General features: G+C 30.6%; 1 protein-coding gene across 5 annotated transcripts; it reads right to left on the bottom strand.

The window, feature by feature from the left end:
- Positions 1–955: 955 nt before the first annotated feature.
- LOC143252960 (meiotic recombination protein REC114-like) lies at positions 956–27,859 on the bottom strand. Of its 5 annotated transcripts, XM_076505909.1 has the most exons (8): positions 27,475–27,859; positions 23,590–23,730; positions 20,944–20,962; positions 19,554–19,637; positions 8,042–8,125; positions 7,462–7,618; positions 3,373–3,422; positions 956–2,764 (listed from the first exon to the last, which is right to left on the bottom strand). In XM_076505909.1, exons 2-8 carry the CDS (start codon positions 23,595–23,597, stop codon positions 2,612–2,614), a joined length of 555 nt encoding a protein of 184 aa, XP_076362024.1. In that variant the 5' UTR covers positions 23,598–23,730; positions 27,475–27,859; the 3' UTR covers positions 956–2,611. The 5 variants fall into 5 exon arrangements, with proteins under 5 accessions (XP_076362024.1, XP_076362028.1, XP_076362026.1 ...); XM_076505913.1 differs by lacking the exon at positions 7,462–7,618 and having other exon boundaries at positions 3,373–3,423; XM_076505911.1 differs by lacking the exons at positions 20,944–20,962; positions 23,590–23,730.
- Positions 27,860–27,871: the final 12 nt, after the last annotated feature.

The following is a 27,871-nucleotide window of genomic DNA, read 5'->3' on the forward strand; positions in this document are numbered from 1 at the left end:
ACAATTTCTTGCATAGTATGGTCAGAATACTGGATCTTGTAGAAATAACTGAATGGTTATGGTATTACAGAAATACTATTTGGAATGTTTATGCTTCTTGTTGAACAACGAGTTGAGACAAACATGATGGTTCTTGTAGTCAATAAAAAGTATAGAGTTGTTTACTTTCTAAATGATATCCAGTTAAGTGTCTTTTTTTTAAATAAATAGTTAATAATTTAAAAGGAAAATTGTCTGGATTAGTATCTTCCATTAAAGAAATATATATATATACATACATACACAGACAACATTAATTTGATACTTCACAGTAAAAAGACATTTTTTCTTGCTTTTAAGATTGTGTGCTTCAAAGACTATTTTTTTGTATGTACCTTATATAATCTTTATGAATATCATTCCTCAGATGTTTCCAGCAATGCCAGGAATTTTCAGTAATTTTGTAACTTTTTCAAATATAATCCTGATACCTTTATGCTAATGCAATATTTACAGATATATATGTAAACATAATAATTTTAAATATTTATTATTTTTGGTCTCAAACTATATCTTCATTAGTGGGTAAAGGAAAACAATGTAAGCTCTCTGTTTGTCTTTGGAATAGTGGATAGTTTTTGCAGGTGTAAAGTTTTCTATTTGAAAGTTTGGTAACACAAAATACTCAAATTCAGTAATTAAAATATTGTATTTATTATATGTATCATAATACTGTTTACTTAAAACAGTAGTCAGCATAATGACTAGTTGTGTAAAATTAACTATATACGTTCCCCGTCATTCCTTTGTACTTTTTAAGATCTGTCCTCTGATTTCAATTCCTGTGTGGTAATTATTTTCCAAACTTCTAAAATAACAGTTCTGTGGTTCAATTTTATATCATAGAGACAGAAGTGTAACATTGTTAATAATGTTGGTAGAGATTATTATACAAGAACAAGCATATAATAGATGCCTTTCTAAAACTTTATTTCAAAATTTGTTTGTTATTGAAACATATAAAATACATTCATGAACTTAGCTGAAGCTGGTTTACAATGGCTTTGATGAATGAGGAGTTTAATAAATAGCAAATTGAAACAAATACAAACATAAAATGTTTGAAGAGGAATATCATGAAATAAATAAGTTACTAGGGTTTATTTTACTCTAAATGGTGTCAGTTGTTTATTTTATATGTTATCATTCAAAAATATCATTATGCAATCCAGTATTGAGCACTACGTTGAGACAGTAGATAGTTAAATCCAGTAAGCGGACTGATTTAAGACTGAAGATGTAAATATATTTGAATATCACATAGTAGAAATTAATGATAAGATGCAAATGGAAATTTGAATAAAATACATTGGTCAGGAAAAAAAATCTAAATTACAGAAGTACTGATATTGCTAGTTTACCTCTCAATATTAAAAAAAAAACAGCAGTAATTGTCAATGAAAACCATTTATTACAAGAAAAATACCTTAAAAGGAGTACTGCAAAGTTCAGTAAACAAAAGCCAGTATTTAAGCAGTATTTTGTTGGAATACAAAAACAATAAAGAAAAACAATTTATATATACCAATATTCAGTCTATAAGGTCAGTAAACTTTAACATTTTGTACAGAGGGGATATTGTAAAGGTTTTTACATAAGCAAATAAGATTATAATAAAAGTCATGGTAGGATGTTTAGTCAATTTTAAATATTATTTAAAATTTTTGTAATATTATTTCTGAAAATACTTTTTCTTATTATTTGCCATAATGCCACATTTACAGTTTTGAGTGTATAAACTATATTTTGATACATGTATATCTTTACACAGTACTTGAAGATGCATCAAAATGTCTAAACAACACAAGTTGAGGAGAGTTAAAATATGGAAGTGGACTTGTTTGAGAAGAGTTTTCAATTTTGATGTTCATAGTGCTATATTGTTGTATACTCTGATACATTTTTTTTACATTTCTCTAAAGGTCTAAAGGATTTGACATAAATAGTGACATACAGATTTTTATTTTATTTTTTATTTTCCAGCAGCAGATTCTACTATTTACAATTTTTTTGAAAATTAATAATATAAAACATGTTATTATCATAACCCCTGCTTTTGCAACAAAAATTGCTGTGTACATAACAGAAACTTTTAGTGGACAAAATATAAATTTCCACCATTTTGTTTCTGTTGACCTCACTGACCTAAACAAGGTGTAACAAATTCCCTTTTTTATTTTAACAAAAAGTACTTGAATACTAAACATGAAACTGGCTTTTGGTTACTGTTCTTGCTAGACTTTTTTATATCTAGAATAAGCCACAAACTGCTGAAGAAATGTCATTTAAATCTTAAAAATGCTGTTAAAACTATAAAAACCTTTCACTATGTATTTTTATATTTAATAAAACTAGTGTTACATTTATATACACATGTATTGATCTTTCTGCTGCTGTTAATGCTGAATTTTAATAAACAATATTCACAACTTTTTTTATTGAACAATCTTGCAACCACTAAAGATATTTTACTATTTCACTAAACCTTCTCTTGTACTTACCCAAATAAAAAATAACAAAAAATCATTTTTAATACTCAAACTATATATTTAACAAATAGAAACAATTATCATCATTCCATTTCATGAAGAGCCTTTCGTACTTGTCTCACAAAAGCTGGAAAATTTGGATCACAAAGACACAGGAACAACAAATTCTTGATCTGATTAACAGGAATGTTGGTATGTTGGTATGCACGAGGTAACTCTATTTCTTTAGTCACAGCCTAAGAGTACCAGTTTAAGTATTTAATTTTTCAAAACAGTTAATTCCATAAACTGTACCAAGATACAGAATGGCCAATACAGAGCTTATTTGTATAATGAACATTTAAGGTGAAAATATGATTATAACATGACTACAAGAGAATTTCTAACAAGCAAACACTGAAATTTAAAGTTCACAAGTGAAATTCAAATATTTTTGTATTAGTGAATTACAGTAATAATATACTTTAAAATAACTAGTACTCTATATGTAAAAGTCTTTTGTCACTTCAAAAGAAAAGTTTAATTCACTGCAACTACAATATTAAATTTTATTTTAAAATTACAGTGTAGTATTTGTAGTTATTAAGAATGAAACTGAATGATTTCAATCATGAAATTTAACATTTTCAGAGATTTAAAGTATATGGTGAATGAAACAAATTGCTGTGAAAGTTTTATTAAGTTTGCACTCTCAGTAATATCAAGATAAATGTATTCATATAACTATATAAAAAGAGGTCAACATAATCACAAATTTTATAAGTTGATAGATTTGTTTTTAATATATAAATAGACACATTACAATAAAAAGAAAATGAAAAGGTTTTATGGAGATAATGCATACTTGAACCATCTGTGAGGCTGTAACTTCCCCAGTTATTTTCTCTGCATGGACCTGTAAAACACAGTAACATAAATCTTGATGATGAGAAAACAAACTTGAAAATATCTATGTCTACTGTATTGAAATAATTGAAACTCTTCACTCACTATCAAACGTTGTGTTTATGATGTTTCAAATACTATTATTTTTTAAATTTTATTTATACTGCTAAATTTTATTTATTTAGATAATGAACTTCAGATCTAATAGTAATTTCATCATCAGAACAAACATTCTTTACATATGTATATGAATATATTTTATATGTACAAAACTTCATTATTGGTAAACCACAACTGTATTTAGTACAGTATCAACAATATGTAAATACTTAAATAATTTTGTACAAATCTTTTACTTTCATTTTTTCTTTTCATAAGATTACCCAACTTGTCTATATGCTACTTTTGGAGGTATGTATTTTAAGTTTCTTCTCCCATTAAAAACATAGATCTTACAGTGCCTTATACCCTGATTTCATGCCTACATCTATTTATAGGTAACAATATTCCATCCAAAATAAAGGTTAATAGAGGTTACATGTGTGCATATAAAACAAAATTACTGGTGTAACATTGCACTATAATTAATAGTTAAAATGTAATTGTTTAACTACAGCCAAGGTCACAACAGATTCAACCATGAATAAAATATAACACTAAGCATGCTAAGATTGAACTCATAACCATGACACTAAATTAACCATTTTCTGAGCAAACCCCTCCATAATTTTGTATTTCTATATAATCTTTGGTAATTAATTTAAACAATGTAACTGAATATCACTAACCACAGGAACAAATTCAAATATTTTTTGTTACATAATCTTCTGTAGAAATGTATAATATATATCATATATATATATATATATATATACACTACATGGCCAAAAATATATGGACACCCGTATGTGCTTGTTCAACATCTCATTCCAAAACTATGGGCATTAATATGGAGTTGCCCCCTCCTCTGCTGCTATAAACAGCCTCCACTCTCCTGGAAGGCTTTTCACTAGATTTTAGAACATGGCTGCAGGGATTTGCTTCTATTCAGCCATAAGAGCATTAGTGATGTCGAGCGAGAAGGCCTGGCATGCAGTCAGCATTCCAATTCATCCCAAAGGTGTTTGATGGTGTTGAGGTCAGGGCTCTGTGCAGGCCAGTCAAGTTCTTTCACACCAACCTCAGCAAACCATGTCTTTATGGATCTTGCTGTGTGCACGAAAGCATTGTCATGCTAAAACAAAAAAGGGCCTTCCCAAAACTGTTGCCACAAAGTTGGAAGCAGACAATTCTCCAAAATGTCACTGTATGCTGTAGCATTAAAATTTCCATTCACTGAAACTAAAACATCTAACCCAAACCATGAAAAACAGCACCAGACCATTATTCCTCCTCCACAAAACTTTACAGTTGGCACTGTGTATTCAGGCAGGTATCATTCTCCTGGTGTCCACCAAACCCAGATTCATCCATCAGACTGCCAAATAGTGAACCATAATTCATTACTCCAGAGAACTCATTTCTACTGCTCCAGAATCCAATGGCAGTGTGCTTCACACTATTCCAGCCAATGCTTGACATCGCAAATGGTGATCTTAGGCTTGTGATCGGCTGCTCGGCCAGGAAAACCCATCTTATAAAGCTCCTGACAAACAATTCTTGTGCTGACAGTGCTTCCACAGGCAGTTTGAAACTTGGTAGTGAGTGTTGCAACTCTATACAGGCGATTTTTACTAGCTTCAGCACTTGGCAGTCCCGTTCTGTGATCTTGTGTGGCCTACCACTTTGTGGCTGAGCTGTTGTTGCTCCTAGATGTTTCCACTTAACAATGACAGCACTTACAGTTAACCGATGCAGCTCTAGCAGGGCAGAAATTTGATGAACTGACTTGTTGGAAAGGTGGCATCTTATGACAGTGCCACGTTGAAAGGCACTGAGCTCTTTAGTACGACCCATTCTACTGCCAGTGTTTGTCTGTGGTGACTGCATGGCTGTATGCTTGAATATTATGCACCTGTTAACAATAGGTAGCCAAACCCACTAATTAGAAGGGGTGTCCACATACTTTTGGCCACGTTGTGTTCCAATAATGCTGGAAATTCCAATACATTAGATTAGAAAGATTTCATATGGTGCTTTGAAATAAATTAGGACATTGTTATTCCCAATACCATAATTACTTATTTCTTTTTGTAATCAAAACCACACTTCTGTTAAATGAAATGTCAAATACGCTTTAGATAGCTACAGATCACAATATGAAGTTTGAAAAAAATATATGTTGTTTCACTGATAGAAGTGAAATGCTGTACAAAAATAACCACATTATCCCACAAATAGCTGTTCCAAAACCTTATATTGTTCATAAGTTAAGTGGGTACCTCTTAGAAAAGTGAGCAATGAAGTCTTAATAACAAAGACAGAAATTCCTGAGTAGTCAAAATTCATAGAGAGCAGGACTGCTTAAGAAGTCTTCTGTTTTGTTTCTTAGCATTGGTGAGTATTGTTAAAATAATAATAACACACAAAGTTAAACTGGGCATACAACGACATTTTGAAGGCCACAGATTGGCCTTAATTTAAAAAATGTTTAAATTGTGTACCCATTTTAATGTTGTGTGTTATTTATTATCTTGAGTTTTCTAAGCTTCTCAAAGAATCCTAACTCTTTGTGGACGCTTTGTAATTTATATATATATTAGGTCATCCCACAAGTAATGTCCAAAAATTTAATACACAAAGTGCATCATCATTTCTGTCTTTGTAGAAGGGTTTAATGGCTAAAATATGTAGTAGGACATACATAACAATGCTCAAACAAATAAAAGAAACTAACCCAACTCCACTTTTTCAAATCATTAATCACATAAACCCTTATTAAGATGGATGTGTCCGAGGAGCACATCAGGCATATAATGCTTTATGAATTTTAAAATGGCAATAGTGCAGCAGAAACTACAAAAAACATTCAAGGTGTTTATGGTGTGGAGTCTTAATGAAAGAAAATGTTGAAGATAGTTTCAGAAGTTATGATCAGGTAACAAAAGCTTAAGTGATGTACCACATTCAGGTCATCCTGTTTAGTTTAATGAAGACTTGCTGTTGGCTGCACTTGATGAAGATTGTGCTGTAACATTTGAAAAACTAGCACAGAAGCTTAATTCAACCTACTGAATAGTTCACTATCATCTGCAACAGCTTGGAAAGGTGTCAAAACTTGGAAAATGGGTCCCCCATGATTTGATAGAATCCAACCTTAGAGCAAGAGTGGACATTTGCATTTCCCTACACTCTCATGAATATAACTCACCTTTTCTTTTGGACAAGTTAATGACTGGAGATGAGAAATGGATATATTATAAAAATGTTAAGTGCTGCATACAATGGCTCAATGCAGGTAAACTAACTAAAGCACAGCCCAAAATGAACCTCCACCCAAGGAAAGTCTTGTTAAGTGTTTGGTGGGATATTGTTCGTGTGATCTGCTTCGAGTTGCTGTCACTCAATGTAATGATTACATCAGACTTCTGTTGTCAACAGTTAGAGCACTTGAATGTCACAATGAAAGAAAAAAAGCCTGCTCTGATCAATCATAAAGATGTTATGTTACACCATGATAATGCACAGCCCCATACAGCAAAAACACATCTGCAAAGATTGAAGAGCTAGACAGGGATAAACTTCCATATCCTCCTTATTCTTCAGATCTTGCCCCATCTGATTTTCTTCTATTCTGAAGTTTGCAAAACTATCTTAATGGAAAAGAGCTTGAAACACATGAAGATATCAAAACTACCCTTTCTACATTCTTTTTCTCCAAACCCCAAGAATTTTATAGAAGTGGCATTCAGGAGCTTGTGAATCATTGGAAGGAAGTAATTAATAATAATGGAACATACGTTTATGATTAAATAACATTAAAAGTGTTTGAAATCCTTTCTCTTTTTCTGAACCTAAAATCAGACATTACTTAAGGGATGACCTAATATATCAGACTATTCACATTATTGCCTATAATTAAAATTAACCAGGTAATTATTAAAACTTTCCTGTGGTTTGATAGATGGAGGATGGTTGTAGGGACTGAGTGAATTATATTTGAAAGGAATGTGATTTGAAAGTATTTTAATGCAGTCTTCACATTGTTCTACAGCAGATCTTCGAATATCAGAATAAAACTGTACCCTGAAACGTCTGCTTTGAAGCTGTATAGAAAGAAAACAACTTTTAATCATAAATAAATTTCAATAGATAAAGCAAGAAGATAATCCAAATCACTGTATTTAATTAATGCAATAAAAAAATAATTTTCTCAATTTTCATTTGTTTTCTATAATTGAATATTCCATTTAGCATTTATTGTTAATTCTTTACTCAGCCTTAAATGTGCTGTTTAGAACTTGTAAATAATGAACGTACTAACAGAAATGTATTGCATAGTAATTAAAGTAAAAGTAAGTTGTGAATAATACAAAATGGCAACCTAAAAATACAGCAATTTAAATGGTTCACAAGTGTCATTGCTATGTAGTCATATGTACAGCATCTATGATATTAATTAAAATGAATAACTAACATAAACAGAACTACCACGTTTAAGAAATGTAAGAAACTGATAAATTTCTTACCTTAACTTTACAAACAATCATCATGCTATCACCTTTTGCTACACCTCGTAACCAATATTTTCCATTGAATAATGGTACGGTTTCCTGAAAAAAAAAAAAAATTTAAGAAGCAATTAATTCAATAAGTTACATCTGTATATAGTTCTGGTTCAGGTCACAAACAACCAGCTGAGAAGCTCTGTACATGTGTTGAATGATTTCCATTAGACAGGCTGTTTCTTTGGCAGGTGAGGCAGTAAGATTCGTTACATAACAATCATAAACCATGAAATGGTGAATTTATTTAGACCAAGAGATACCTCACAATAACAATTATGGCTTGTAATTATACCTACGTTCATGCATGGCAACATAAGGGGTTGGAATAAATTATTCATCTTCTTGCTGCCCTGGCTGAGAATTTGCAAGGGGAGGGGGTTTGATCTGCACCACAAGTCCCTTGAGAGAAGCAAATCAGGTTCTACCCCCAATGTTTAAGAGAACAGCAAAAAAGGTCTTAAACCATTTCAGGCAGGTAAATTATTGGGATGGATAGATCAGGAAAAAGCTGTCCTGCACCTATCACTGAGTTTGGATTTTCTTTCTTTGGGTGACACAAAATATATGGATGAAGAGCAAGAGGACTGGGAAATAGTAATATTCAAACTGTGTTGCTAGTTTTACCCAACAGAAGATCAGGTGATCCAATACAATCAAATTCAAGGCTTTGAAGAGAACTGGCCACCTACATAGATGATCTTTGGTGATTACACAGGAAGGTAATGGTAACCAAAGATCAGGAGGATAGGCTTATTAAGGATTTTCCCAGTGCAGCTATGAGGCACATCAGGGTGTGACAGATACCTTCATCCAAATCAAGGCAGTTTCCATTGGAACCTGGTATGAAGTGGTTACTTCATTTCTGTTGTTTGCCATTCAAATTTTCATTATTAAATATTATAATTAGGTCTGGGTCAAAGTTTCTTTTGTTTTTTGTTAATGTTCTCTAATATAAGCAGGGAATGCAGTTCAATATATATAGCCATCATTTTTTATCATTGCTAGTGTTCTATAATTCAATTTGTATTTATGAAGTAGAAGATTATACAGTTTAAATACTATTAGACTTTGCTCCTGATAGATTTGATGATACTTCAACTCTCTACTAAAGTCACCCAAATTATATGTTGTTTATGTCTTTAAATGTTTTCAAATGTGTGAGATAAATACTGTTTCACTGTGTTTAACTTCTTTTCATTGTCATTTGTTGCTTTAAATTCAATAAAGGTTAAAATACTTAAGATTTCACTCATTAAAACAATTTCTGGCAAGCTTCCTGTTATTCTTGCTCCTATATGATTACTCAAAGGAAACTGGTGAATCTAAGAATACTACCGAGTAGGCAAGGAGATACTTTGATGCTGTGCCCAAAGGGTTTATTTTTGTGGAAGATCTGTTTCTTTATTCATGATTGTGTTTACCTTGTACTCTTTTCAACTCTTGTGTTTTTGAGTTAAAGCTTCACACTTAAGATGGAAATTTCCATGAAATGAAGAATCAGGAGGAAGACTTATGCATATAAAATGATGATTGTTAAAAAGAGAGTTGTTGGGTCTAAAAGAAATTACTCCTTGATATTTGGCATTTTGCTAATATGAAGATGCCCATAACTTCATTTTCACAATGACACAACAGACTCAAGAAAGAAAGGTGTTGGAATCGAAAGAGCAAAGAACAGCTAATCAGATCTTTTCCATGATGTTTAACTTCTAATTACAGGAGGAATGGGCAACTTTGTATTATTGTGGTGGTGTGTGTTCTGGAAAGTGAAACTCAATGAGGAAGTTTCTGTGGGACTTCCAGATATTTGCTGACAAGTGTACATCAGCTCCAACACTGGACACTACCACATAGTACCACTGGTGAACACTGTCTGCCAGCCCAAGTAATCTGCAGAGCCTCTCCATGTAAAGGGTTATACTGACAGTGTAACTGTGAATTATGGAGAAGACTGGGATCATGTAGAGCCAATGGGCAAGTTCTGGTAATTCTCCATTTTTATTCTGATGACAGGGATCTAACACTCATATAAGTGTAAGAACCCCTGTAGAAGTCATTTAGAACCTCTTAGGGCTCAATGCTGTATTTTCAATTAACCATGTAATTATCATCAAATGGTTATAGTATATTCTGCTGTATTCTATTTAACCATCTGAGTTCAGTCAGTTTAACTAATCTTGTAACTCTATTTAACTGTAAAACTATTAATACTATAATTCTGAATATACTAATAGTATCTTCACAAAATTTGGCAAATCAGTTAAAGTGAAATATGATTTCCATGATAAGAATAAAAATGATTATTTAAATAACTCTAGACCATTATAAACCAATATCAAAAGTATTTTTAGTAAAACTTTATATTCTATATTTATTTTTTCTACCATAGCACAAATTGTAGAAAATCATCAATGTGCTGTGAAATAAGACATGAAAATATGAAATAAAATTAATAATAGTATTTTTTTTCTAGAATGATTTGAGATAGTAAAAGATGACTATAGCTTCTACTCAATTCACATCTACTATTTAATTTTATGTTTTTTTTTTATTGCTGTACTTTTGAACTGTAGTGTATAAGTATAAATATAGGTTTCTTATATGATAACTTTCACCTACTCCCATGTGTTTACACGTGGTATAGCTGTGCTGTAACATGCAATGACCCTCCATCATTAGGAGTGCAATATAATTTCCTAATGTATCCAATTCCCCCTATACTGTAGATCAATATTATAATTTCTGAATCTTGAACTTGTGTGCAACAATGCATTTATTTTTAATCCTGAACTTATGAGATATAGATATTTTCCAACAGATGTATCTCCAAAGATACTTTTACTTTGTCTAATGTGAAATGACAAGACTACATTCATGCTAACTTACCAACTACATCGGTTTTAGTTTTATCTTTATATGCAGGGACAGGGGACAGCATTTTGTGTGGCAGAGTGGAGTCTTTCATGTGGCCTAAGCTTTCTTTTGTTCCTGACATGCCTCATCTGTGATTGAAGGGGTTATGACTATTTCTTTCCTCCCTACTTTTGTCTTGTCTCATACCTCTTTTACCATTTTACTTATTCACTTATTTTACACATTACTTCCTTCCTTTGTTACTTAATATGGCTAAGCATCACTCTGTGTGGTATTACTTTTCTTTGAATCCTAAACTCTGGTGTTTTTCTTCAAATTTGGGAATCAGGTTCTCTGTCATAAGTTTCCCTACCTATATTTAATCACACTACACTTTTGAGGACATCAAAGCTAATGATAAGGAGGATGAATCTTTTTGGCTTACACTTAATGATCACAAAAGGAGAAGGATTTTAGTTGGAATTTGTTACAAACCACCTGATGGAACTGAAGTGACTAATGAGAAACACTACAGTGAGTTAAAGAAGTCAACAGTCAATAAAGTTATAATCATGGAAGGTTTTAATTTTAGGCATATAAAGTGGGAAATGTTAAAGCCAGTACAATAATGAGAGAAACAGATTTTTATATATTGTTTATGATGTTATGTTATTCTTCAACAATTGTTCAGGGAACCTACTAGGAATCATGCTGCTCTATATTTATTTTTAATTTCTTATTAAAAAACAAACATTAAGAGCACAGAGATTGAGGAAAAAATAAGATGTAAAGAAATTTATTGTTTGGTAATAAGGTATAAAAGTAGTTTTGATGGGTTAATTGTTTTTACTATAATAAGAAATAAAATGGATAGCTTTAGGAACAATGCTACTTTAAATTTATTTTTAAATTCTAATTAAAAACAAAACAAAAATGGTTGATAATATAGAGACTGTGGATGATCTGGATACAATAATCATTGCTCAATTAGATTTGATGTTTAGTTGCATAGAGGGATAAGAAATAATGAGAATTTGGTTCCATATTCTATAAAAAACAACACATTCTAAAGAGACAAAAATTGTTTGCTACAAATAGGCAACTAATTAGTTTGAAATTCTGATCAAATGTGGAAAAAAATATTAAAATAAATTCTTAAATATTCAGAAAAAGGCATGTTTCTTATAGTCCGAGAATGGTGGCATTTAAACAGTTATTTTTTGCGGCTTGGTTAAATATTTGTAGACATGGTAAGATGTTAAAAGTTATTCTCATAGGATAAGCTACACCCCCATTGATGAAATCAGCACATGTCAACTTAGCTGAGATTGTGGTTTGCTCTGCTCTTGCTGATGTTAAGATAAAACTATGATGCTTTTGATAGTCTTTGATGGATTTTAGTTGGTTTAGCATCAGTGTCTAATGGCCTAAGCTATTTTGCACTTTGATTAGGTTCTGATTATTTTTGTACCTATGTTTCAACATATTAGTTCTAAAAACATAAGAGTAAAAAGTGGGGAAATACACTGTATGTAAAGTATACTACACAGTACTTTGTGTAAAAGAAAAGAGAGAGATATGCATGGTCAATAAGGAGGGTAAGGACACATATATTTGTCAAAATCATTTAGTATATTAGCAATGATATTAGATTTTTCAGATATAATAATATATATGTATTCCCATATTATTATTTTACATTTTCAACCATGTAATCAACCTTTTATCAAAATGGAAAACATTGGGCTTTAATGATGCCTTCAATCAGCCCAGAAGATTTTGTGTTGTAGAGGTACAAACTTCTACCCTAAACTTACAAATACCATAACTTATAATGGGTTTTATTGACAGGAGAATGATTAGACTTTCAGCTAATACCAGTAGTAATACAATAAATGATATTAATGATTAGTACAAGACACAAATTTTGATATTTAAAGGGAAGTAGCTAAATTTTCTTGAAAAATTGTTCAGTATAGGTCTTGATGTCTGAGTCTGTTCAATATACTTATTTAGTGTCTTAATTAATCAGTTTTCTAAAGTGTATTTCTGACTTATGAAAAGTCAAACTTAACACATTCACAGCTTATTAACATATACAGAAAAAGAAGAAGTAAATACCCTTTTACAACAAGAAAAAAGGCTTTACATTCCAAAAATTTAGACTATAGTATTATTGAAAAATATGAAGTAAATATGAACATTGAAAAAATTGGCAGATTATTGCTGGGATGAGAAAGTTAATTATGATTACCTCATATCTGATAATTAATACACTTACATTTCATAACTACAATTACATAATTAAGTTGGGCCCCATAAAGCTTTATGTGTTTTACTTTTAACATCAAACTATGGAAAAATCAATGAAGTAAAATACTGATTTAATTAGAAGTTGAATTTTTTCAATATAATTGAAAAAAAAACTGTTTATATGTACATCTTAGTACAGCAAAAATTGTTTGGTTCAAACCCATAAAGTCAAAAACCTGACGCTAATGATGAGAGAGAAAGAACCAAAATAACATTGGTTAGTTACTTCACTTATTTCAGAAAGAAAATCTAAACAAATATCAATTTTCATTTACAAATGAATTACCTGTTCATGAACATATTTTGTATGTTTAATATTTTATGTACAATAATGCTAATGATGAAATACTACCCAAAAGGCTGTATATTGAAATAAAAAAAATTACAGATGGTGATCAAAGAAAGTCAGTGTACTCATTAATGAAGTGGATAATTTAAAAATGGTGATATCATCTTGTAAAAGGCAAATGCCAGAGATGGAAGAAGAAACAAAATGTACAGAAGATTCAACATAAGTATGCATGTAAACATTTTAGAAAAGCTTCAAAATAAAAGTTAAATTTTTTCTCAATTATTGATTGATGCAAAGTTTTTTATACAAGATATTTTTATTAATTCATTTATTTTTGTATGCTAAGTGTCAACTATATTCTATTAATGAGTCACATAGTAATTTAATATATCTTTTCTGTTAGTGTTCCAAATAATATATATATCATTGTAAATTTATGTATAGCTTATGTATTTTGTTTTCAAATATATAAAATTGTGCTGATGTTCTCATATATTTTGTATGAAATATTGTACACTAAAATAAGACTTTAACAAGTTTTAATTACAAATATTTTTTTCTAGAAAATTTGGGTCATAAGCTGTGATTAAAATCAGTTCTGACATATTTCTCATTACTTTCAGAACTTCTAAGAATTGCAAAATATCCATGCCAGCATGATGAATTCTCCAAGAAAAAAAAAAAGAGAAAGAAAATGGTTTTCACCACATTTTATTTAAAGAAACAGTAACTGAAATGAGTGTTCAGGATTGGCAAGTAAAAGAAATGTTTGTATTTCTTGTGTTGAGAAAATGATATATTCAATAATTGTATAGCATTTATAAACATGCCTGAATATTGTCTGTGCATCAACTATAATGTAAGAAAATGTTTGCAACTAAATTAGACATCTTTATATCTTTATCCAATTTCTCACAGAGAAGAAGAGTTCCTTTTCAGTGTATCATATTGTGCAATCAGTTGCAATGATTGTACTTGGTAATTATTTTCGATAATTTGAAAATGATAGCAAATACAGAGACATAGTGATAGACTGTATGTATAATTTAAAAATATAACAACATTTCATGTAATTATATATGTCTTATAATGATACAACCTTTTCAGAGTGTTAGATTATTGTTGCTTCATAATTAAGTAAAAATGAAAAGGTTGTATAGAAATGCTTTAAAACAGTAGTTTTGTTTCTCCAAAGTAAACATTATTAAAATGTACTATTTTACATATAAGCATGCATATTTGATGTGTAAAGTATTTATAATAGAATAAGGAGTTAATTTTTATGTCAATAATTAAGGTTCTGAATTGGGTTATTGTTTTCTTTAGTTTTTATTTTGTAAGTCCATGCTGAAAAAAAATAATAAAGTGTTATAGTGGCAAATAAAAGATTCTTTATGTATTTGTAAAAAATGTTGCTGTTGCACTATGGGGCTCTGATAAGCTTGAAGACCATAATGGGAGAGGAAAATCTGCACATCAACGAAAACTGCTACCCACACCTCACTGAATCATTACGAGTATGCTGCAATGAAAGTTAAGAATATGAATTCTTTAGGATGTTTAACTCATGTTTTTTTTTATTCTAAAAGAAAAAGCTAGTAGAAATTTATGATTATTATTATTATTTGTAATGTTTATCTTGGCTTGAATTTAAAAAATTTATGTGAGGAATATTTTATTATGAGTTGTCAATATTCTCTTAAATGAGTTGTTTTACAACTATATAGTCTAAAATTAAGTTGTTGTTGTTGTTTTGCAAGAATATGACCTCTATCATTTTTAACAGGCTGTTACAGACACTGATTATAGCAGATGTAATCAAAAAATGCCAAAGTTAAACATTACACATAACAGAAAAATTATGGACATAACAAAAGGAATAAAAAAGCAACAAAAAAGTTGAACAGTGTTCCTCACACACCAGTAGTTAATCATCACATGATCTTTCTAATGTAACAAAATCTTAAGTAGGAAACAGAATGTAAAATTATATAGTAATAGAAGCTAGTTTAAACTAAAATGACTGTGTAGTTTTCTATTTTCAAAGAAAAATAACTTTTGCCTACAAATCTTAAGATAAATTTAACTTTTAAACATTTTAATTTCACATAAGGTAAAAAAATAACAAAGAAATGTTTTGAAAAAGCTATTTATTAGTGAAAATTACAAATTACCCAGTTTAACCAAAACAGTGTCTCATTTAAGTTAACATTTAAAACAAATGGGTATTTTTAAAATAAGCAACAGTATGAAGTTTATATAATTACCAGAAAAAATAAGAACCATAAAGTGTTATAATTAGCTAAGTTAGGCTAATCAGATTAAAATGACCAATCACTGGTACAAACTAGGTCATCTAGCTGTGGGCTAGCAGTAGCTGAGAGAAACTGAGCCAATTGGCATGGTCATGTCACAAAACATAACATCTGCTGGCTACCAGCTACTGTTGATCTGTGCTGGATTTTTAGTAAGGCCTGAGTCATCAAGTTTATGTTTACCTTTTGCAAATTTCAGGAAGTTGTTCAAATTTAAAAGAGACTGAATACTCCACCATCATAAGTAACTAAAAATAAAACTTCATTATTTTCATATGTACAGAATATAACCAATTTCATAAAAGAAGTTTGAAGTTACTTAATGGAATATGGTGACAGACAGGGGATGCAGCTTAGCTGACTTTAAATGGTTTGAAGTTGATAATATTTGGTTTAATAAACCTTGTACAATTTTTCTTTTGACATAATTTTCACTTTTATATATTAATCTGGGTAATTTGCATTTGATTTAATGTTTAAGGTTCTTCATATGCAGAAATAATAGCATTAATTATTTGGCCATTTCCACCATATTTTTATTTCACATAATTTACAAATGAAATGCAAAAAATACTATAGATAGCTCAATTATGGCATAAAATGCCTTACTCCAATGAAATGTAATTTACTATTTATTAGTTTGTGTGACAGCATATTACAAAAAGAATTGTTACAAGTCTTACTTGTTACTGGGGTTATTCAACTTCAGAAAAATTCCAAGAATGAGATATTCAAGTGAAATTATAAGCACAATGGGACATGCTTGGATACTACTCAGTTGGCTATGAATTTAACAACAATGATATAAATATATATGCATCAGAGAAAATCATCCTGGATGTGAAATATGATGCCAATAATTTCTCATGAAGTTGGCATTAGAAGTAAAAATGTTTAAACTACAAATGTGAAGGTCCTACTTTAAAAGAATGTCTAAAAATTTTAAATGCTGTAGCGGCTCACAAGTTGTGCATTGTACTCTTACCACCTGATGCAGGTATGATTGTTGACTGTCAACAGCTGACAAATGACATGAATCAGTGAATCCTGGGAAAGTTTGATGAAATAATGAACTGAGAGCAGAACTTTACACTTTGTTATTTTCTGAAATTCATCTAAAATGTGACAAAACAACTGTTATAGTTTTTTACCTATTATTTCTACTTTTTGTTTCCACTTTAGACACAGGACACAAGTTTATTAAGTATTTTATCATTTGTTCAATAAACATCACATACTATTGTGAACAGTACTCACTGTTTTCTTGAACAGTTTTACTAATGCATTACCCTCCCACGTAGTTAATATGTTAAAATTTTAAAAATTATTTCTTCCTCGTCCTAAATCTGTTCAGAATGAAGTGCTTCAATAAGTTACTCAACTTTACCTTTTTCTGATACCTACAGCACATGTATTAACTAACTGGGCATTAACTGTGCTTTCTTATTATAAATATAGCTTGTACTGTTGTGAGAAAAATAGTTGTTTTTCTTGTTGGTAAATTGTATAATTTTGTATAAGATTTGCTGTGAATGCATGGACTGCTCACAGAAAGTAGGGATCATGCACAACCCTGAATAGACTGGAATTTGCTTACACTAATAGTTTAAGAATTTGTACTTATTTTAATCTCATTTTAAAATTAAATTCTTGGTATTATTTTCATTTATTCTTAACTAGATTGTAGTACAACTTACAAAGGGGAACACACTGAACTGAAGAAAGAAACTACTAATAGTTTATCATATCTCTCGCCAATTCAGCACATCCACTAAACACATTAGACCTTGTTGTATTGTAGTTTTGTGTTTGTATGAAAGAACTTTTTTTTTTATTTATGAATTTGTATATGTTTTCCTTTTACACAATCAACTCAGGTAGAGTTCAGGGAAAAACAAAAAACACTTTATGACTCAATTTCTTGAATTTCCAGTTTATAGTCACTAGCTAAAATCAGTGAGATAGAAAGTACCACACCATCTTGACAGTGAATAATAAACTTCTAAACAATTACTTTTGATTATACATAATCAGGTTGTGCTTTGTTTGTTTATTTTTTAGCAAAATAAAATGACAACATGAAAACTGTTGTTTTCTTTCTCAAAACAGAGTCACTAAACTTATTACCTATTTTGACAGATTATAATTTCAATTTTCATTAATTAAAATACTTTTGTCCTTCCATATAAGTGAAATCTGTTGTAATTTTTCCACTAATTCTTTGCACACTATTTTACCAATTTCCACCAAACGTAGCACGAAGAAACCTATGATTCCAGAAGTAACATGAAGGAATCAAAATTCTGTCTGTTCATCTGTCATGCATAGAGTTAAATTGGACTAGAAGTTATGTTGGTAGAGATCATGAAGAGTAGTAAAATTGAAAAATGGAATAATAATAATTGCATCAAATTTCTTATTACATTTGTTGGTTTGCCAAGGAGAAATATTAATGCAACATCACCAAATTTTGTCCAATTAGAACCTCTATCTACAACTGTATAATAGCCTTCATGGTGTAGTTCCAGCACATTTCAATTTTGAAAATGCCCAAGTTAAAGCATGCTTCTGCAAGGTAACAAAGATAACAGTCCAAAGAAAAAACTTCAAACTCTATGTACATAAAAGTGGATGTTTGTTTACTAACTTCTTGCACACTATTTGATCAATCTCCACCAAACTTGGCAAGATGAGTCCTATAGTCCCCAGAAGTAGCATGGATTGTGCATTGTTTATTTGAAAGTATAAGCTCAAGTATTCTTTACATTTTAAGGAATGCTCAATGTTTTTAAAATACTAGTAGATTATCAGATCTGACACACAATTCAAAACCAAAATGCACTGAAAAATTACTCACACAGGTCTATGAATTCAAACAAAATATATTAAAATATCTTATACACACAACTTCCAGACTTTATTCAACTGATTACACAGATGAAGAAATCAGCTCAAGAAACAAAACTGACACTAATACACTAAAAACTATTACACTGCAGTTTACCATTTATCCTTGATATCACCTCAAAAATAATCAACACTTGGACAAGACATGCCATAAAAATTAAATTTCTGTTGACATCAAATTCACTTTAAAATCCAGCACTAAACTAAAATCATTACTGAATAAAAATTACACAGAATCACAAAATTCCAATGTCATATATAAAATAACATGCAATACTGTCCAGAATTTCACATTGGAGAAACAAATGGAAAATTGGAAACCAGACTTACTGAACATAATAAACCTCCTCCCATGTTTACCACCATTGCAACTCAAAAAACAAAACATTGTAACCTTGAACAAAATATTACAGGTTTATCTCCCTCATATCCTCAATCATGTATTCTAAAATTCTTCCCTAATTTTCATCACATCGTATTGGTTGACAACAATAACATTTATGGTTTAGTGGTAAAACTCAAGGAGTCAATACACATTTTCCAGTTTCTTCTTTTTCTTATTATTATTCAGTTCTTCTTTTCTCATTATTTTTCTTTCAGCTTCTTATTGTCCCTTCTAGTTTTTCCCCTTTTTCATAGCTCCAAATGATTCCCAAATCTTGAAGTTATTGCAGCATCTTTTCAACATTAATTCAAAAGAATATTTACCCTAATACATATATAAAATTATATAAACAGCAGAAAAACAAATTTTACTTAAAAGTCAAGCCTGTTTTAACTGATTAAAACTCACATGTAATGTTCTTCCCTTGGAAATCACCAAATAACCTGCATCCAAGTAAGACAGGTAAAGGTCACCTTCCTCTCCCCCAACAAACTTTCAGATGGAAAGAAAATAAAGTGGATTTAATACATACACACAATAAAGAAAAACTAAGTTCATGAAAATACAGTCTCAAATGAAGCAAAAATTATGTTCTTTGTTCAAATGCATGTCTTGAAACTTATTAAAAAATTCTTTGAAGTGGAAGATCATTTGGTAAAATATTAACTGTATTTTGTAGTTTTTAATATATTATTTTGCATATGAATAAAAACGTATATCCAACTAGAATATTAAATATTTATATTTAAAAATAAATTATAAAACAAACAAAAATTTTATTAACCTAAACATGCTCAAACATGATAAGAAAAATGTATGTTTGAGCATACGCATGTCTTTGTCCATTTATTTCAATGGAGAATAATATTCTCCAAAAACAAAATGAAATATTTGAATAAAAAAAGTAGAAAGATAAAAAGTCATTTGGGAGAAATTTAGATGAAACAGGAAAAAGAACATTATAGAATAAAGGCCTAGGTTCATACAGTCATACTGCTAATTATCATCACTGTTGTAAAGTCATATGAAACCTCTGTTTGTTTTTTTATAACTACACTTTCATCTCAAGTATTCTGTGCCATAGCTCTAATTAACATATTACACATTTAAGCAACAGACTCTGCTTAATCATTATATATGAATTATGGAAGTTTAGGGAATGAAACACAAAGGTAGCTTTTTCAGAAATGTTTCATCATGCTAGATGTCAAAATGAATTACTTAGCAAGATTCTGAAGTACCAGGATGCGCTATGTGTTATTCACTCCTGTTGGTTTAAAGTTCACCAAATAATTCTCTTTATATTCTTAATTTTCACTTCTGTGGGCACTAACTGACTTTTGCCTACAATTTAACTAAGTTGTTTTTCACATTTGCCAGTGCATAAATAATGTAAAATTTATAATAGGCATTTGCATGGAAGGAGGGCAAGAGAAAGCACTTTCCCCAACCTGGGAAATGAAAATGAGATTGGACTTCACAGATGCTAAAGCAAGGATTAACTTGATTGTGTTACATTTTAACTGCCAGACATACTTCATTTTGGAATTTAACATATGTTATTCATTATAATATAGATATCATTAAAGCAACGTCTAATTTTCATAGCCTTCAGTCTAATTTGTTTATGGAAATCAGTCTCATTTTACAGGTACACTTTTAAAAATTGACAATAATTTTTTCCAACATTTTATATTCATACATAAGTAACAGAAGGGCAAAATTTTAATCTATCAAATGATATACAATTATATTTTCAATACAGTTTTATCAAGTTTATCTTCAGTTTGAAGATTACCTTCTGATGTTCAGATGAGCTAGGACATTGCCTTGTGCATATTATTCCATTCTTGGGTGCATATTATTAAAGTTTTAAAAAATTTAGCATGCTGATGCCATCATTATAAGAAAGTAGGCTTAAATTTGATTAGTAATTGACAGCAAAAACAAGAGGTGAAACATAAGTACTATGCTTCTTATTTTCCATGCATAGTTTTTATAAAAGCTGTTAAAACATACAAATGAGTAATTTAATAGATTAGAGAAAGTTAGATTAGATGCAACAATAATAATAATAAAACTTCTTCACAAACAAGGTATGCTTGATAGCAGCTCATGTAGTACATCATTCAACACAGTAACATGAACTACATGTTTGCCAAGTGATTTACAACTTCTATGACAAGATTATCAGTTAGCATAATTCAAAGAGTAATAAAATTAATCAAAAATAGATATAGACTGTTTTCAGCTTTAAGTGTTTTAGGATAAATAATAGTCTTTTTTTTACATGCTGTAATCATTCTGGAAAGGAAAAATAGGAGGTAACAGATTTATTTCATATTTTTTATGGTTTTAACAAAAGAATGCACCACTTCTGCACCAACTGTACTCTTTGTTTTTCACAGTAATAGGTGTATAAATTGGTAAAAGTTGGAGGAGTATATTCAATATATGAAATAAATAAATCTTGGTTTTTCCAACCCCACATTCCATTGAACTCACCAGAATCACAGCCCATGATAAGAACAAATGTAGAGTTCTGAGCCACAGATTGAATGTTGGGGAAAGCTTAAATGGATGTGCCTCTTGGTGTAGAGTGAACAGAATGCAACAGACAGTACTCAGCAGGTCACTTCCAATCCAAAAACAGGACAGGAAGCACTGTGCATAAATAATCTGAGCCATAGTAGGAGAAGGTTTCACAACATTTTCACCTCAATTTGAGTAGAAAGGAAGGAGAAAAATTCCATACTTGTCAAGTAAATGTACACACATCTGCAACCAGCACCAGTCATCTAAAAAATTAACTACCAATGCAGCAGTTCATGAAGGGAGGATCTATGCAATTTACAACAACAAAACATCACCATTCTGCTCTCTACTGAATGGAGGTTATCACATTCAACAGGTTGCATCCATGGTCCACTACCTCAATGACTAGGAACGTAAAAGTGATGAGGACTATCATACTCCACTAGATGAAAGTAAGGGGGAAAACATGGTGGAGAGTCTGGAGGAACTCAGACACTGGAAACAATGCAATGTGAACATGAAAACCCCATTCTGAAAAGCAGACCACCCCCTAATTTATTTGATAAAAGGGATGAGCAGCATTCCTTCTTCTGCTAGACCCACAGAAGTTCATGGGTTAGTTCAGTCAGGAATGGATATGTGGATGAAGCAAAATACCATGAGGAAAATCTATGAATGATAATGTGGAAGACCACTCTTCAACAGTATGCATTACTGGCCATGGATATACAGTAAGATTGGTGGGATTAGCTTCCACTCAAAGACAATTTTGCGGGATGTCTCGTATAACTCTTGTCAAGTTATCTCAAGTAACATCATCCTCTATCGCTGAACCACATTAATGTGAAGCATCAGGTGTAACCTGTAAAACATCATCCTCCAGACAGGACTGAACAGAGGTTGTAGCTCATGTATCATTAGCAGATGTCCCAAGTTACCACAGTCCACAGAATGATCAGAGCCAGACCAGGGTGGGAATTTCATAGTGACAAGCTAGTAAACTCACCTTCTAAAAGTGCTTACCAGTCTGTAAAAAGTTTCAAACATTTGATAAGCAGAAGATGTGGTTGGGAAGCATCTTTGTTTGGTAACACAAGCATGACCTGAAGGCAAATAAATGATAATTTTTATTTAATAATTTATTTGACTGAAATGTTATACATGATCTATTTCTTTACAAAACATAAAATTGTTTAAGTCTATTCTTGTCACATTTAATGTAATGTAACCTTTTAATTTTAACCTACCAACTGCTGCCTCAGAGGTTTAAAAGATGTATATCAATGAAGTTACTGATCCATATCAAGAAGTATGTGGCATCAACCTGTTCAGTGCTGTAGACGAGATAACTTGTCCAAGCCAATCAGTAACACAGTGCCATGGACGAGTTAATTCGTTCTCAATAATACCTAACGTTAATGCTAGATATCAGCACCATACATGCATTTGACCTACTTACAAATTCTTTCACTTTCGATCCAAAATGGTGTCACGAAAAAGTTACAAAATGAAGAAGCATTAGAGTTGAAATACTTGGCTGTCAACAGGTTAATACTACAATTAAACAATTCCAATGCAACAAAAATGGGGAAAGCTAAGGGATTATGGACTCAAAATTTCATTTATTATTTGCAAACTTATGGGCAATAATTGTTACATCACTAAAACAGCCATTGATATGAAACACTTTTCTGTATACACAAAAAATATTTTACATTTCAACTTATGCACAATATTTTTATGAATTTGCAGTTATGATTCAGAACTATGCTTTCTTAAACAACATTGTGCATGTACTACTACAAGTGCTCTTTCTTAAACATACAGTATTGAAATTTAAATAATAAATTTGAGGAATCATAACAATTTTATTTTTGATAATGAAAATAATGTCAAGTAAGCAAATTACCCTTTCATTGTTTAATCAATTTATGTGAGTTCCAACGTTTGTTTTGAAACTTGAGGTCTAGACTAGCTTATGATGGGAGTGAAGAATTGCTTACAGTTTTCTCCTGGCTTTTCATGCCTTTACCCGAAAGTCTATTGCAAGCTGAGGATCAAAATGCTTTACCTAAGACATATCAACTGAGATAGTCATCAACCTTAATCTATTGTCACTTTTGATTTTATTCACAGAAAAAAATCCTCACATTCTGCTGTATTCACAGGCAAAAGGAGGGTTTTTGACTAATTTACCTAACTGTGGAATAAGATGAAACTGTTCACCAAGAAGTATTTCCATATGACAAAAAATAACCTTTCATTTGCAGGAGCATGTTTTGATACAAACTGTTGTAAGCTCTCCAACTTTTGCATTACAGCCTGCTCATTTAACTGTTAGCCATCTCCTCTGAATCATGGCCATCAGACTTACTAAAAAATAAACTTTCAGAGTAGTGAGTAGCTAGATTCTAAATATTTTTACTACAGATTAGGTTATTTTGGCCAGAATTGGATCTAAAATACCAAAATATTCAATTACATGCTTGCTGACACCTTACAAAAATATTTCATTTGCATAAATATTTACATTATCAAGAATTGAATCAAATTCTTTAATACAACATACTACATTAGCCATGGTTTTGCCGACTTGAATCCCTTTGTGAGAGAAGCTTCATCTGAGCTTGATCTAGAAGCAATATTTTTGAGGCAATGAAATTCGTTTAACAGTTTTTGCCTATAGCTTTTATGCAGAAAACTTGCTTTACCCCCCCTCTAAACTGAGGTTGACACTTTTTCTATATGACCCAAATCCAACAAGCTTCTTCCATTATGCTTAGATCCCAATATTCTCAAAAACATAAAATCAGCCATTTGCTTATTGCTTCAGGACATTTATTACTAACATGTAAAATCACAAGGAAAAAGTTTTCAGATTCACTACCAGTCAAATGATGAATGTATACTGCTTATTGCACTGTTGTAGATTTGTCTGCAGAAGTATCAATTAACACGAAAAAATTCAGAACTGTTTACATGGTGTACAATCTTCTAATGCTACCTTATAAATACATGAAATATAGTAACTAGCTATCTTGTTGTTCATGTAAGTATGACCAAATTCAACTCCACCAATGGCTTGTAGTTCACACAAATGTTCAGAGATTGAATAGACATGTCATAACTTATAATACGCTATTCTCAAAAACTTCTCCATCATGTCATTTTGCTCATTAGACTAATACGTTAATGCTACATTACAAGAAAATAAGTGTACTTAAGGCCAAATTAGAAATTGCCTTGTAATTAAATTAAATTAGCTATTTTTGAGTAAGGGCAATGCTTGTTCTAAAGCTGCTTTTTATATGTTTTACAGTAATAAAGCTAAGCTATTTTCTTTTCCTAGAGTTTGGTAAATGAATGGCAGCATAAGTCAATTGGAAAGTTGGAATTTATTTTGGTTTCACTTGTACATACTTCTTTATCTGAAGTGAAATGTACCAATATTTACACTTGCTTTTTTATTCAAATATTGTGCTAGGGTTACAACATATTTCTAATGTAATATATTAACATTATGTTTTTATTATCAATACAGACAAATTTATCATACTATAAATGTTATTTATGGTTAGTCCTCTGCCTTCTGCATTTGTTCACATTTGATGTGTCCAATACAAACAAATTTATCATACTATAAATGCTATTTCTGGTTAGTCCTCTGTCTTCTGCATTTGTTCACATTTAATGTGTCCAATACTTTCAGCATGTTTTTGAAGAGTTCTTTGAATGCATGTGAAGTAACAAGACCCCAGAAATAACTGTAAACAGCTAACAAAGAAATTCAGTCAAATTTACAACGGGTACAGAACATAACTTCCTCGCTTGCACTGAAGTCTGATGAATGTCATCTGTTTTTCCATTTTATGTGCCTAAATAAACTCTTGCTTGTTTGGAGCATCAAAGGTGCAGGCAAAATTAAATCTGCATGGCTATCAATGTGAGATTTATTTGTATTAGATGATTTAGCACTTTCTGTAATGTTAGGTATAAACTTAAGACAACTTTACTCTAGAATTAGACAGTGGAGGGCATCACATTATCAAATAAGAATAAAAGTAAGAGAATAATAATGTGTGAATAAGCTACAAGGGTAGTTTCAATGGTAAATTAAACTGTTATTATCATAGTACTGGAGGTATTAGAATCACATAACATCATTTAAAAAGTGCAATAACTGCCTCGAAATCTACATTTGAGATAACAGAAGAAAAAGTGGAATCCTGGACATAATTATAAATTCTCTCATATTTATCACCATTGCAACACAAATAAAATCACAGTGTATCTATAGAAAACACTGTAATTTTAAACAAAGAACCAAACATCAACAAATGCAAAATAAAGGAAGCTATCTTAATTGAAGAAAACAGCCCTACCCTAAACTAACACCAATATACCAAATTACCTTTACTAGACTGTCAAGCAATCTCTTGTTATGCAACTGTTTTCTATCCAAACTAGCTCTAAGCTACTTATACCTATTGATGACATAATTTTGTGAAAACAGTGCATATTTTTCATAAAAGTTTTTCATTACCCATCTCATCTCAACTTATTTTCTTTGAAAAGTGGATTCCTCCTCATCAAATTGATGCAAGTCTGAATAGGTCTATAATTACTGGGACAATTTTCATCACCTCCTTTGCAAAAGGTATCATAAACAAATTTTAAATATCCTGGCACTTTCACATTATTCAAGAGCATACAAGATGTAATAATAGGTGGCTTAGACATCCAATCTTTAAACACTTCTGAAACACTTGAGAAAAATATTATTAATGTTCATTAAAACATATTCCAATTTTTCTTAACATATTAATAATATAATTTTTAAAGTTTTATTTCCTTCCATCAACTGCTTGGAATGAGGAATATTGCTTGAATTTCATCAGTAAAAATTGAAAAAATAAAAAAGTAGTATTTAATAATCTAGCCATCTCATAATCATCAAATATGAGCATTCCTTTATCATCTCTCAAAGGCCCTATGCTATTCCTTACATTTTGTTTATCCTTAATTTATTTAAAGAAATCCTGTTAATATTTACAAGTTTGGTACTTGTAACTAGACATAAATAACTGATCCCATTAATCAACATAACTAATTAATTATGAACATTGATTATATAAATTAGTATCATGTGAAATAAATAAGCAAACTTATTATGATTAAATTGATTAATATCATGAAAATAATCAAATTATCAAAATCAGCATTTTAATTGTTACCATTTTTTATTATTCCAACTATCCAACTAAAATATACCTGTTATGGTTTCTTATTATTATTTTTGAGTAATTCAAGATGATGGTACTTAACTAATTAGTGTCATGATCTACGAAAATAAATGTGTAATTGAAGTCAATGTTTTTAATTATCACAATCTTTATTTATTCGAATTATCCAAGTCTCATATAGAATATTCAATTAGTTTAATGTATTCAATTAATAAGCCCAATAGTTAATAAATTATCAAGTTACACTAATCACCCATCTTTACTGACAATATTGTTTTCTTTTTTCTTTCTTCTTTAAATATTTGTGTCTTTGAGTTCAACATATTTATCAATATATTTAGTTGTAGAGTTTTGGTCAGACACTAATAAGTTTGTTTGTTTGTTTTTTTCAACCTGTAAAACTGTACAGTGATCAATAAACTTATAAATCATTTTACTCTAATATTACTGTAACTACACAATACATTATAAACTTGGCATACTGACTGATAATTCAGTCAAATCATCTAAGCAGTGCTCTGTGGCTACTTAAGTAAATAAAGCAAACTAACCATCCAAGCCATTAATCAAGGGAGACAAACATCTGAATTAATTGCTGATAGTAAGAACAATTCAACCCTAAACAAGGAAACTGATCAAGGGAGACTGAAATATCAGGATCTAGGGCTAATAGTAGTATTAAGATCAACCCAAATGGATTAGTCACGGAAAAACGAAATATCTGGATCAGGGGTTGAAGTAACAAAAATACAATCATTTGGTCAGGGGGACACTAAAATATATGCATCCATATGTATGGAGGAATGGGTTATGGAGATTCATCTCCCATTCTAAATGCACTCTAGTTTCTGATATTTGTTTAGCCCTACATCCTAACAATTTTAGAACAATAGTTTTTATTACTAGTTTCTAAACTTAAAAAAGCATCAGTTTCACATGTAACGCCAT

This window comes from Tachypleus tridentatus, chromosome 6 (assembly GCF_004210375.1).
Source record: "Tachypleus tridentatus isolate NWPU-2018 chromosome 6, ASM421037v1, whole genome shotgun sequence".
NCBI lineage: Eukaryota > Metazoa > Arthropoda > Merostomata > Xiphosura > Limulidae > Tachypleus > Tachypleus tridentatus.

Coding starts and splice junctions, on each gene's coding strand:
- LOC143252960 (XM_076505909.1), bottom strand. Junction 7,619..8,041: donor TGATTGTTTGTAAAGTTAAG/GTAAGAAATTTA, acceptor CTTTCTATACAG/CTTCAAAGCAGACGTTTCAG. Junction 2,765..3,372: donor CAGCCTCACAGATGGTTCAA/GTATGCATTATC, acceptor TGGTACTCTTAG/GCTGTGACTAAAGAAATAGA.